This window comes from Sesamum indicum, linkage group LG4 (genome assembly GCF_026168435.1).
Source record: "Sesamum indicum cultivar Baizhima isolate 11 linkage group LG4, ASM2616843v1, whole genome shotgun sequence".
NCBI lineage: Eukaryota > Viridiplantae > Streptophyta > Magnoliopsida > Lamiales > Pedaliaceae > Sesamum > Sesamum indicum.
Window position 1 is genome coordinate 10,312,645 of NC_142660.1, and position 13,654 is coordinate 10,326,298.

Below are 13,654 nucleotides of genomic sequence, written 5' to 3' on the forward strand. Positions count from 1 at the left end.
CCATCCATTCCCAAATCCAAATCAAACAGAATGAAACCCTAACCCCCAAAACAGAGAAGAATTGTTTCTGTTCCCAGATAAAGAAACACAGCATGAACCCTTTGGCACTTTGTTCGACCCCATCTATGGGATTAGGAATTAGTAGCAAAATTTCGTTAAAAAGTTGAATTCGATTAGAGTGGCCCTCAGGCATTGGGGCAATAGAGGATTTTAAGAAAGCGTCACAGAATTGAGGAGCTAAAACTGACACTGAAAAATTCTCGCAGCAGTTCAATAATGGGAGATAATAAACGATATGAGGATTAAGTTAGACGAGAACTTGAGGCTCTCATTCTTGAGGAAGAGGTTTATTGGAGACAACGCGGCAAGATTCAGTAGCTTAAGGGGGTGATAAGAACACATCATTTCTCCATGCTGCAGCCAGCACTCGTAAACGTATCAACTCCATATACAGATTGCGTGATGCACATGCGAATTGGCTTGAAGAGACAACAGACATTCGAGAATAGATTGAAAAATACTTCAAAGGAGTGTTTAGCTCTTGCAATCCATCAGATGAGGATTTCGAAGCGGGCACGACAGCCTTATCCTCGAGAGTGACTCAGGAGATGGAGGACGAGCTGCTTCAGCCTTTCACTGAGGAGGAGGTCACAAAGGCTCTATTCCAAATCCATCAGATCACCTGGTCGTGACGGTATGCCTCCTATCTTTTTTCACAAGCATTGGCATATTCTTAATAAAGACATTGTTAGGTGCACTTTGAGCATACTATAATATTGAAATGTTGCATGTACTTAACCATACCTCTATTGTCCTCATACCCAAATGCAATAAAGCCGAAAACTTGTCCCAATTTTGCGCCATCAATCTTTGTAATGTGTGTACAAGTAGTGTCTAAGACCCTTTATCACCATATCTTTCTTGCTATTTACAGAAGCATTTAGCTCTCTCATTCATAGAGCTGAGATTTTAGGACGACTAAAAGGAATGGCTATTTCCTCGTCAAGCACCCTCCATCTCCTATCTACTCTGCAGATGATACACTGTTGTGCTGCCAATCCACACGAGAAGTTATGGAATGTATCAAAGAGATTCTCGAATGCTATGGATGAGCTTCTAGGCAAGAAGTGAACTTCCAGAAATCTACAGTTGTGTTCAGTCGAAATGTCTAGTCCGGTCAACAGGACATCTTATCAACGCTTTTAGGAATTCGATGTGAGGATAATAAGCATGATAAATACCTTGGATTGCTCTCAATAATCGAGAAGTCTAGACGAGCAATTTAACTGCATAGGGGATAGAGTGTGGACTCATATCCAAGGATGGAACGACAAGATTTTGTCTCAAGCGGGGAAATCCATTCTTGTTAAATCAATCCTCCAAGCTATTCCTACATATGCCATGGTGTGCTTTCGACTACCTTGTTCTTTCATTAATGAAATGCACTCATCTATCGTTGCAGGTTATCTTTGGCACCATAGGGATGAAAGGAAAATACATTGGATTGCTTGGCGCAAGTTGTGTATTCAAAACAAATGTGGGGGACTCGGCTTTAGAGAGTTAAGGCCTTTAACTCAGCAATGCTAGCAAAACAATTTTGGAGAGTCTTGACCGAACCTGAAAGACTTTCGAGCTATGTCTTAAAGGCGAGGTACTTCCCAAATTCATCTATTTTGGATGCGAATTCTAGCAACAATCCATCTTTTACATGGAGAAGCATGGTTGCAACAAAGGATATTATCAAACAGGGTGAGCGTTGGAGAGTGGGAACAGGAAAGGAAATCAATATCTGGACCGATCCTTGGATTCCCCATTCTTATGTCTTTAAGGTCACTCCAATCACCTCAACTCCAGGGAAGACTACCGTTGACACTCTTATTGATCCAACATCGATGCAATGGAATCGGGGTTTAGTGCTTGAAACCTTTCATCCACTAGACAGTGAGGCCATCCTTGGTATCACAACTAGCAAATTTGGACAAAAAGATAAATGGGCATGGCACCATACGAGCACTAGTCTTCTCGGAGCGTGTATTTCATTGCAAAGGACATGGAAAATCAACTACAAGCAGGGACATCCACACAACCAGATGTGAATTGGAATTTTTTCTGGCATACTAATATCCCTAGCAAAATTCAATGGTTTGCTTGGAAAGCATGTCTAGATGCAATACCTATTGCTCGAAATTTGGAAAAGAGAATGGGTTATGCAACCACTTGCCCACTCTTCGGAGATCAACTAGAAGATGTTGGGCATGCACTTCTGAAATGCCCCTTTGCGAGACTTTGCTGGTGCATCTGTAACATTCAATGGGCAATAATTTCGGGTTGGCACAAGAATAAGATAGAGTGCATGTTGAATATTTCTAAAAAGCTTGACAAATACGAGTTCGGCCTCTTCCTCGCGATCTATGGATGTTATGGTGGACCAGAAATCGTAAAGCTGCTGACAGTGTCCATAACACAGCGGAGCAAGTAGTGAATGCAGTAAAATCCTACCAACCAATTCCTACTGCACTCGAGAAACATGGAAACTACCCAAAATTCCGAAGCACCATCCCTATGGCGTTCTCCAGAGGCTCGGTACATCAAAATCAACTAAGATGGGGCGATTTTCCAGGAAGATCCGGAAGTCGGTGTTGGAATTGTCGCAAGAGATTCTGCAGGGAAATGGATTGGTTGGGTGTCCAAAAGGTTCGATCTTAAAGCCACCCCGAAGACCATTGAAGCAATGGCGGCTCGTGAAGCTATTTAGCGTACGGTTGGAACAAAATTTTGCCGGAACGAGATTGCTTTAATCTATTCCACAAGCATAAGCAACGCAGTCGAAACCTCTCTTCCATTGGCTCAATTACCTCCGATATAAAGCATTTTATCCCCCATCTAGAGGATCTTAGATCTTCTCTTGTTCGTAGAACGAAAAACAAAACTGCACACGCACTCGCACGTGCTGCTATGGGTTATATTGAGGGCACTGATAACATTCCCTTTCATGCTTGTCTGTTGATGTATTCAGACTTGAATTCTTCAAATGAATAAAGAACCTTTTTCCTCTCCAAAAAACAAAATTACCAAAACACCCTTTATGTTAACCAGTATCTAACTGCTAACATGTAGGCAAATCCATTAATCTCCGCTCGGTTTTCAGTTTTTTTTTTTTTTTTTGTTAATAATGGATTGATTAAAATGCCTTTGTTAATAAATTATAATTTTTTATGTTTTAGAATTCTTAAAATAAATTACGGATCAAATGGACAAATTTTTTATAAACTTTTAAAATTTTCCATTCAAGTTTTCGAGTGTTTTATAGTTTTTTAATTTAAAAAATAATACATCAAGTGCAAAAGTTGAAATTTTAAGCTTCCGTGCAAGGATTATATAATTTTATCAAATATCATAGAGTATTCATAATTTTTCAAATACATAAGGAGATATTCGTAATACTACTAAATCTCAGGGAAGCTCATTCAAATTCAACCATCATTTTTTTGGCAAGATACTTGACAGATGAAAAGGGTTAAACAGACGTAAAAGGAAGAGAACGAAAATGTTTTCTTTCAAATTTTCATGTAAACGTATCCGAATTAAAATACAACCCAGTCTGTAGAATAATAATACACAAAAAAACTCCCCTTAAAGAAGAGGACAATACAATTGACTGAACTGTTAAAAACAACGAAACGTGACTGTATGATGCGAAAAAAACGAGCTCTTTTTTTTAAATTTCAAGGATCGTAGTACCATTTTTTTTTAAGAAATTTCTACCTATTAATATTTTCACAGCAGATACAATAACAAAAAACCGAGAAATAATCTCAATTTTTTATTCATTTGAACGGCTACCACAACAAGTAGAGGAGTCAATTGCAATTAAACCTCGGCATCAAGCTCCAAAACAAGATCATGGGGTCCGAGAATAGACGCCAAAGTTACCCCTTTTCGCTGCAGGAGTTGGTCAATCTTTTCAAGATCATCTGTACTTAGCGCCCAGTCGAATATTTGAAGATTTTCTCTCATCCTCTGCTTGTTGAAGCTCTTTGTGACGATGCTGACTCCTTGCTCATACGCCCATCGCAGCGCCACCTGCGCAGTTGTCTTTCCCTTGGCCTTGGCAATCTCTGCTAGCACATCACTTTCTACAATTCTGTTGTCTCCCCATTTAGTGTTGTTTGCTCCCAAGGGAGAGTAGGCAGTAATGTGAACGCCTCTTGACTTGCAGAACTCCCTCAATTGCTTTTGCTGCCAAACAGGGTTCATCTCCACCTATATACAACATGGAAAGATTCAAGAATTGTCGTTGGCGAATGTGCCATTCTTAATATTATATGGGATAAATTGCTAGTCACCCATTGTACTTGTGTTGCTGAAAAAATACAGTCCCAGCTGATCTTATGTGATTTATGTTTAAATTATTTCAAACAATAAACAAGTTTGACTCCAACAAATCATTGTAATTGTGTAAAATGAAAAAATAAATTGAATATCGGGATATGTCATTGTCCGTAAACCATGATTGACTTCGTGTAGATATTAACAATCATGATTTTAAAATAAAACCTCGTTACCTCACAATATGACTTCATTCCACGTGTATAAACATAAAAAAATTGGATAAATTGCAATCTATCTACATGTATTATAGAAAATAAGCAGACAACCTTATTATAATAAAATAACAATTTATCCCCTTGTGTTTTTCAAAATGTAGCAATTTATCCTCTATATTTCCAAAATTGAAGCAATTTACCTTTTTAGGCAGAAAGGTAAATTGCTTCATTTTTTAAAATATAGGAGATAAATTGCTACTTATTTTTATATAAAAGAATAATTTACTCATTTTCATTATCAAATTAAGAAAAAATTTACATTAAACCCTATAAAAACTTGAAATCAATCTTTAGTCACCTTGTCTAAACTCTAAAATACTTTTGGAGTATATAATATATTTCCCCCAACTCATACAAATTTCTTGAAATAGAAGTTGAATTTCTAAATTTGCCAATGATGAGGTAACGACTTAATTAATTGTAAAGAATTTCAAAAAACACTTCTTAAATCTTGTCATATCACCATTAAATCATTGTAATAATAATTAAAAAAAATACAAACAACCACAGTAAAATCTTTATAAATTAATAAACTGTATAAATAATAAAATATTTTGGACCTGACTTGGGCCTTTGAAAAAATTATCAAATTCGATAAGATAACAATTTTTCAAAAAATCCCTTTATAAATATTAAATCCCATTAAAACTCTAAATTAATAATTCATAAATATTACAATTATAAATATTATTGTAATTTGCCAAAATATGAATCTATTGTTTTTTGATTTTTCTTAAAATTTAAATCTAATTGGATTTCATCCCTAACTTTTTTAATTGCAGCCAAGAGTTTCGGTGTAAATATGTATATTTAAGTAATTTGTGTTCATGAATATAGTAGTTAATTGTATATAATAAATTAATGTTATACATGAATATATTTAATTAGTTACAAAGAATTGGTTGATGCACAAATATAATCAATGAAACATATATGAATTCATTTATTTTCAATACATACGTAGTAAATTTACTGAATTTGAAAAGTCTCTCTTTTAATTAATAAAATATTAATTTATATATATATATATATTAATATCTTTCTAAATTAATAAAATTTCATAGTTCTAAGGTTATTAATTTATAGAGATTTTACTGCACTATAATATAAATGAGCAAATTGCAAAATCTCAGGGGTAATTTGCTTAATTACAAGATCTTAGGGGTATAAAATACTATTCTCCCGAATCAAAAATATAATTTTATCTTTTTTTGATAATTTGTTGATTTATAATATCGTGAGTAAATCATATTAAACCTAATTTTATTAATCATAAATTCTGAATAAATCTCAAATTAAGTAGCAACATTAACACTTCATAGAGTTTGAAGGTAGATACTGACTTGGTTGACTGCTGGAGGAATTTTGGCGATTGAGAGGACTTCCTCCATCTTTTTGCAAGAAAAATTACTGACTCCAATGCCCTTTGTGAGCCCCAAATTCTTGCACTCTTCCATGCCTTCCCACACACCCTTCACATCCAAAGGCCTTATAATTTCCGCCGCAACTGGAGTTCGACTGATCATCTCTGTCAGCCTCACTGGCTGATGTATCAGGTACATGTCAACATACTCCAACTGTAGATTTCTGCATTTCCCAGACATCAAATCACAACCCAGATCGACTGAAATCGCATAATTTTGAATTTGAGACAGAATTGAAATAAACAACAAAAAACTCAATAAACAAAGAGCCAATTAATTACTGGAGGCTCATTCTGCAAGCAGGGACGATCTGTGCTGGGTCAGCAAAACTTGACCACAACTTGGTAGTGATGAAGAGTTCGTCGCGGGATTGGATGAGTCCGACGCGCAGGGCTTCGGCTATGGCTTCGCCAAGCGGCTTTTCGGAACCATAAGCAAAGGCGGTGTCAAAGTGGCGGTATCCGGCTCTCATCGCCTCCAATATGGCTGCCTTTGCCGTTTCGATGTCGGCAGGTGGATACGACGAGGTTCCCATGCCGATGACAGGCATCGGCTTCTCGCAACCGCTCAAACTCAATGATGGTATTGCTACACCAGCCATTTTCAACGCTGCTGAGCAAATGCCCGCACTGCTCTCCATATATATAACAAGTTTCTTGGCCGCGGTTGTTGGGTCAAACTTCCGGGCGTTGTCAGCTTTGGACTGCCATCACTGCACGTTTTGATTTGTTCTTTCATAATATAATATTCAAGTACGTAGCACTCCTGAGCTGTGGTTTTTCTCTTTTTTTTAATCTGCAAGAATTTTGTCATTGTAGACATTCAACTGGTAAAGTATAAGTTTGCCCATTAAGTGTTGGAACGATAATTTTAACAGCAAAATACAACAAAAAAGAAAGAAAAAAAACGTCATTCTGTATCTTCTTTAATTGCAGAAAAATGGGATTGGCTCTGTAGGAAGCTCTGGATGTTGACTTCCACAAAGGAGCATGGGTCTGGAATGTCAAAGTTATCCAACACCGGTGGGTGCACGATTCCGAAAGTGCCAATCTGCTTTCCTATGTAGATGATGCTCGCTTGTCTACCTGTCCTAAGGTGTGCTTAATATTTGATGTTTAGGGATATTACAGCTTACCAACTTTGCAATAATTTCACGAAAAACCTCTTTGATTTAAGAGATTATATTTATTCTTTTTAATATGTATTTTATTCAATAAATATATTTATTTGTTAGTTAAATTTATTGATAATAATAAGAAATTAAATAAAAATTTATATTCTTTTAATTGACTTATGACTCATATTACGAGTCATATAAATGTTTTTGGAAAAAAAGCAAGTAACCTCCCATGATATTGCAATGAACAAATTATTTTTTTATGAAAAAAAAATAGCAATTTACCTTCCTGTATTTTTTAATGTAGCAATTACCTTCCAATATTTTTTAAAATGTAGCAATTTACCTCCTGAGATAGGGAGGTAAATATTTTATTTTCAAAAAGTATAGGGGGATCTAAGGAGGCAAATATTTTATTTTCAAAAAGTATAGGGGGTAAATTGTTATTTTTCTATTATATGAAGGTAATTTGTTCATTTGTAATATCACAAAAGGTAAATTGCATTAAACCCAAATTTTTTCTGACCAAGCTACTCTTATACGAGTAATAATATGCTTTCTCATATATATTAGTTTGCGAAAATGAATAAGAGTATTTTGGTTAGAAAAAAAAATAGTTTAATCGATAATAATTCAATTGAGAAATATTATTTTTTATTAAATTTTTTAATAATATTAATAAATTTGATAAATTTAAATGATAAAAAAGTTTATTAATTAAAGACAAATAAACAATATGAATATTAAATGAATTTTTTCAATTACATAAATTTTACATACAGTTATGCCAAACCTCCCTAAAGAATGCTGTAATCGTGCCCATTATTTAATGTTTCCCATGATCGGACTTTTCTTTTCAGCAGGTTTTCTAGATGCCTCCAACTTTGACTGCTATTACTTTTAAGGCTAACTAATTAATGAACTGAAATTCGGCTTCATTCTAATGAAATATATCAGAGCCCTAAATGAAGGGAAAGTCATTAATGGTGATGTGGTCGAGGTTTTGTTGCTAAGGAATAAATCGGGATTTTATCACGACGGACTTTTACACCAGGTGAAATATTGTTTCCGCAAAAAATGTGTAATAATCAAGGAGGGGTCTTGTCAATGAATAGTAGTCTTGCATTAAAAAATTAGTATTTTGGTATTTATAGTGGTATGGGAGATTGTATGGTGTGATAGGTTTTATGTGCTTATGGTGTGCCTCCTATACATCCAATTACCTCTTTTGACCTTATAATTTATATATTTTTTTACTAATGTATATCATACAGCCCCCCACTCTCGGACGGAATATGCACTTCGTGGTAGAATATTTTGTGCGAGAGTAACGTCAAAAGAGACTAACAACAAGTAATAAATGGGAGTGGGTGGGTGGTTGGGGGCTATTAATTGCACTTCCTCCACCTACTTACATGTATTTTGCTTTCTTACATTTGGCTTCAATCTATTTGCAATTCCATTTCCAAACTTCTCTCCACCATGGCTAATAAAGGTAATTTCCTTAGTTAAATTTGGCTCCTCGTTTCATTTGGTGCATGTGCTTTGCATTTTACTTGGTGAAAAATGTGGGGTGGAGAGGGAGATTGTGAGAGTGACCGACGGCATTTCCTACGGAGGGGAGAGCGCGACGAAGGTGGGGGGAGGCGCGAGGTGGGACGTCGAGCCGGGGGGGGGGGGGGGGGACGCCCCGTCGCCGGCTCGAGGCGGGGCCTCGAGGTGGTGGCAGGGGGCGCCTCCCCCAGCTCGAGGTCGTGCCTCGAGCTGGGGGGGCGCGGTTCCCCCTCTCGCTCGGGGCCGTGCCTCGGGCTGGGGTCCCCAGGCGGAGGACTTCGCCTCTAGTGATTTGGCGTCGGGATTTTTTAGGGGGGAGAATTCGAACTTTATTCCGCCTACTGAAAAAGTTTGGGATGATCTTCCTCCGTATTTAGAAGGCTACTCCCCTGACCATATTGCCGTGATTATGAGTTTGCCTAAGTGTCCCTCTTTTGATTCAGGTGAGAATTTAGAGGATTTGTCCGATTTTGAATTGGAATCGACGGATTTTAGGCGTAGCGACCAGTGTGATGACATAGCGTCAGAAGGAGCGCCTGGCTCCGAGCGATGTGAGATTGACGATGATGTCGTCAGTGAGGATGAGGAGACTGAAAGCGAAGGGGAGGAAGTTGAAAGCGATAGTGAGGCGGAGATTACCCAAGTGTCCGCCCGGCGGAGCGTAGTTATGGCATTAGGAGTTGACGGGAGACGTTCGGGCGCTGCTGGTCGCCGCGTTCCTCGATGTCGCACGGTGGACATTGGTGCTTGCGACAGTGTTTTGACTAGAGAACAGTTAGCCGGCCTTCGTGTGACTTATAGGGTACCCTCTGCGCATAAGTTTATTCTTCCCTCTCGGGGTCGAAGGATCAGGGATCCTCCTGCTGGGTGTTTTACTGTTTACACTGCCTATTTTGATAACGGATTTTCCATTCCTCCTCATCCCCTCCTTGTCAAGGTGATTCGGAGTTACGGTGTTTGTATTAGCCAACTTACACCGAATTCGTTTATGTGTTTCGAGGGTTGGCGACGTCGTCTATTAGAGTTGGGGCTTCCGATAACACTAGAAAGTTTTCATGCCGTATGGACCGTCCGCCGAGTGGCGGAAGTGTCTGACTCTTCTGACGATGGGCGGTATTTTTACTTCACTCCGCAGAAGGCTTGTAGGTTTTTGGCCGGGTTTGTCTCTTCCAAGGGGCCTTGGAAGGAAAAGTTTTTCTACGTTAGAGATGATGGTTGGGGCTTAGCCTCGGAGTGGAGTAGCTCGCCTATCAAGATCACTTACCGTAAGGAGTTTTGGAAATTGCCTTAGGGGTTTATGGCGGCGGGGTTGTTTAGCTGCTTGGTGGACATCGCCCACTATTCTCCTTCTGGTATTTTTTGTAATTGTTGTACGGCGTTTAAGTTGGTCCGCAATATTTTTTTATGCATTTTGTCTTTTTATGAACTTGGTTCGGGTTTTCTTACGCTAAATTTATTGTGTTTCAGGTAAGAAACTCGAGATCGACGCCGTGCGTGCCCGAAAGGCGGCGGTTAGGGAGCAAAAAAGACGTGATCAAGAATCAACACCGCCACAGGTGGGGAGTTCCGTGTCCGCCGCACCTCATGGGGCCTCGACTGGCAGCGGCCATTCTGGTTCACTCCCAACTCCTATGGTTGGTCCTTCCCCCCCTCCAAAGAGGCAGAGAGGTGCCGCTTCAGCGGCAGAAGGCGACGCTCGTGACGCGGGCATGAGCAAGGCGGGAGGTCCGTCGTCTTACTGGAGCCGCACCCGAGGCGTCGTGCGTGATGAGGATTTAAGTAGGGTGGCGGATCTCTCAGAGGAGCAGATGGATGAGTTGCTAGCTGAGAACATGGCTCGGGTTTGTGTTGTGTGTTTTTCCCAAGTAATTCGTGTGACATTGTAGTTTTGACTGTTTTACTTTAACTTTGCAGGCTTTGGTTGTGTCAACGGCCGCTGCGCTCGGAGATACGACGTTTGGAGGCTGTTTTGGAGTAGCGAGAGGGCGACTTCTCCAAACTTAAGGAGGAGAGGGATGAGGCGTTGGGGCATGTGGCCTCTTGGGAGCGTCGCGTTGAGCGGGAGGTCTCCAGTGGGAAGAAATTTTTGGCCTCAGCCTCCGGTGTTGCTTTTGTTTCTAAGACTCAAGAGGAGGCGGTCTCAAAGTTCCAGGAATCGGAGGAGTTCGAGACGATCCTGACTGATAGGGCCGCTCCGATCTATGATGATGCCATTCGGAGGTGCCGCCGGGTCCTTCGTCAGACCCTTCGCGAGAAGGGCCGAATTGTTGAGGACGACATTAGACTACTTGATCCCGACGTGTCCGAGGGTGAAGAGGAGGTGGTAGAAGTTGCCGATGGTTGAGCCCCCCAAGTTTTAGAGCTTCATAGTTTCGTAGTTTTCCTAGTGATATGTAATCGGATTTTTCTGTTTTGTATGACTTTAACTTCTTGCATGTAAGCGACATATGGTATTCGAGTTGGCCGCTTTCGCCTCGTATGAGGCATTTTTGTACGTGGGCGGTTCTAATTCACGGTTATAGTATTGTATGTAATCGTCTTTCATGTTATCCGTGCTCTATATTTCCTGGTTGAGTTTTGTCTTCTTTTTTTTGCAAAGTTTTTTGCTTGGGTGTTGTCTCAAGGGATCATTTTGCTCGAGTCCTGGAGTTGGATTTCTGCCAACTTCATTTAGGGAGGGCAAAATTTTTCCGGGACAACATCGTTGGGGGATGGTCTCTGGTGGACTTTCGTTTAGGGGGCCCGGGGCAAGTACTGCCTCAAGGGGGCCTCACAAAATCCTTAGTCCCCTTGTCGAAAAGACTAACTACGGCAGGAAAATTAACTTCATTACTAGAGTACGAATTACAAGAGTTTCGCGAGGGGCTATTGGGGGGGGGGGGGGGAACATTACACTTCGACTTCGCCCTCTATTACAACTTGTTCAAAAAGTAACTCTATCTACCCTGACAACTTAACAGTAATACTTCTTCAGATTTTTTATATTCCATGTGCGAGGGATGTTTTTTCCATCGAGCTGTTGCAACTTGTAAGTCCCCGCATTCACCACCTTTATAACTTTGTACGGGCCTTCCCATTTGGGATCCAGCTTTCCAATGGGGCCCGAGGCCTCGGCTTTTCGCAGTACCAGCTCTCCTACTTGGAAGTTTCTTGGTTTGACTCTCGCGTTGTATGCTCTTGCCATTCGAGTCCTGTACATAGCTGCCCGGACTGCGGCTTTCTCTCTGACTTCCTCGACGAAATCTAAGTTCATTCTCAACCCTTGCTCGTTGCAGTTTGGGTTGTAATATTTCACTCGCCAACTAAGCTCTCCTATTTCTGCAGGCACTACGGCGTCTGTTCCATACGTCAGGTTGAAAGGGGATTCTCCTGTTGGGTTCCTCGGCGTCGTTCGATATGCCCATAAGACACTTGGGAGCTCGTCCACCCATGCTCCCTTTGCATTGCCTAGACGCGTCTTCAAATGTTGAAGTATCGTCCGATTGGTGACTTCTGTCTGTCCATTCGCTTGGGGATTGCTAACTGACGTGAAGAATTGTTTGATCCCCAATCCCTTGCACCAATCCTTAAGTTTGTTTCCAGAAAATTGAGTTCCATTGTCGGAAATTATGCTGCGGGGGATCCCGAAGCGGCATATGATGTTCTTCCACAGAAACTTAATCACTTCCTTCTCTGATATTTTGGCCAACGGCTCGGCCTCAACCCACTTAGTGAAATAGTCTACTGCGACGATTAGGAACTTCCTTTGCCTCGCGGCTTGCGGAAAAGGCCCGACTAGGTCCATGCCCCATTGGTCGAAAGGGCAGGGGCTTTCCAGGGGGCGCATCGGTGCTACCGGCTGGTGATAAATGTTTCCATGTTCTTGGCACGCCCGGCATCGCCTAACTAGTTCATGTGCGTCGGAGAGCATTGTTGGCCAAAAGAAACCTTGCCTGAGGGCTTTTCCTGCTAGGGCTTTTCCTCCGAGGTGGTTCCCGCAAATTCCCTCGTGTATCTCTCGTAGGACATAATTTCCCTCCTCAGGAGTTAGGCATTTTAAGAGGGGCTGTGAGAAACCACGTTTGTATAACTCTCCGTCCATCATGACAAAGCGGGATGCTTTTCCTCTTAAGGCCTTCGCCTCCTTTTGGTTTTCTGGCACGGCTCCCTTAGTTAGGAAATCGACGATCTCTCCCTTCTAGCTGAGAGGTGTTGGGTCGGCGCACATGATCTCCTCTTTCTCCTCTATCGCGGCTCTTTCTGAAGAGAGAAAGGTGATTTTTCTGTTTCGAATGGCCGCCATCGAACTTGCTAGTTTAGCTAGTTGGTCAGCTACGGCGTTTTCCGTCCTCGACACCTGAATAACCGAGGCTTCCTCAAACTTTTCGAGTAGATTTTTTGCTTTCTGTGAATACTTAGCCATCTTTTCATCCCGGGTCTCGAACAAGCCTTGGATTTGGTTGACCACCAACTGTGAGTCGCTATAAATGACAATCTTCCTTGCTCCTGCGGCTAAAGCCAACTCACCTCCTGCTAAGAGCGCCTCGTATTCCGTTTCATTGTTAGATGAGGGATATTCCAGTTTTATCGCATACTCAAACTTATCTCCTTCGGGACTCTCCAACACTATTCCAGCCCCGCTCCCCGTCAATGTTGATGATCCATCGACATGTAGACTCCAAGAAGGCGTAGAGATACCTGCCTCATCATATGCCAACTCTACAATGAAGTCAGCTAGCGTCTGTGCCTTAATGGCTGGTCTTGGCTGGAATTCGACACCAAACTCACTTAGCTCCACAGCCCACTTGACCATTCTTCCGGAGACCTCTGGACTTGCAAGCACTTGCTTTAGGGGGTGATTTGTCAGTACCACTACTTGGTGTGACTGAAAATACGGCCTCAGTTTTCTGGCTGCTGTGATCAAAGAGAGGGCTAGTTTTTCGATTTGGGAGTACCTGGATTCGGCCCCTTGC

At 40.9% G+C, this 13,654-nt stretch overlaps 2 protein-coding genes across 3 annotated transcripts; one reads left to right on the top strand and one right to left on the bottom strand.

The window, feature by feature from the left end:
- Positions 1 to 3,534: 3,534 nt before the first annotated feature.
- LOC105160165 (D-galacturonate reductase) lies at positions 3,535 to 6,813 on the bottom strand. The gene is made up of 3 exons (XM_011077433.3): positions 6,313 to 6,813; positions 5,951 to 6,194; positions 3,535 to 4,263 (listed from the first exon to the last, which is right to left on the bottom strand). The coding sequence occupies exons 1-3, from the start codon at positions 6,669 to 6,671 to the stop codon at positions 3,871 to 3,873; spliced, it is 996 nt and encodes a 331-aa protein (XP_011075735.2). The 5' UTR covers positions 6,672 to 6,813; the 3' UTR covers positions 3,535 to 3,870.
- On the top strand, positions 6,655 to 11,251 carry LOC105160179 (uncharacterized). Of its 2 annotated transcripts, XR_016065342.1 has the most exons (4): positions 6,655 to 6,783; positions 6,967 to 7,126; positions 10,170 to 10,543; positions 10,617 to 11,251. XR_016065342.1 is itself a non-coding variant. In XM_088879962.1 (3 exons), exons 1-3 carry the CDS (start codon positions 10,000 to 10,002, stop codon positions 10,704 to 10,706), a joined length of 519 nt encoding a protein of 172 aa, XP_088736088.1. In that variant the 5' UTR covers positions 8,872 to 9,999; the 3' UTR covers positions 10,707 to 11,251. The 2 variants fall into 2 exon arrangements, 1 of the variants encoding a protein (XP_088736088.1); XM_088879962.1 differs by lacking the exons at positions 6,655 to 6,783; positions 6,967 to 7,126 and adding an exon at positions 8,872 to 10,054.
- Positions 11,252 to 13,654: the final 2,403 nt, after the last annotated feature.

Bases quoted from the DNA above. Each gene is read 5' to 3' on its own strand.
- LOC105160165 (XM_011077433.3), bottom strand. From the start codon at position 6,671: ATGGAGAGCAGTGCGGGCATTTGCTCAGCAGCGTTGAAAATGGCTGGT. The intron at 6,195-6,312 runs GTAATTAATTGG...TGGGAAATGCAG, and splicing joins GCTTGCAGAATGAGCCTCCA to AAATCTACAGTTGGAGTATG. The intron at 4,264-5,950 runs GTCAGTATCTAC...TGTTGTATATAG, and splicing joins TTCCTCCAGCAGTCAACCAA to GTGGAGATGAACCCTGTTTG.
- LOC105160179 (XM_088879962.1), top strand. From the start codon at position 10,000: ATGGCGGCGGGGTTGTTTAGCTGCTTGGTGGACATCGCCCACTATTCT. The intron at 10,055-10,169 runs GTATTTTTTGTA...ATTGTGTTTCAG, and splicing joins CGCCCACTATTCTCCTTCTG to GTAAGAAACTCGAGATCGAC. The intron at 10,544-10,616 runs GTTTGTGTTGTG...TTAACTTTGCAG, and splicing joins TAGCTGAGAACATGGCTCGG to GCTTTGGTTGTGTCAACGGC.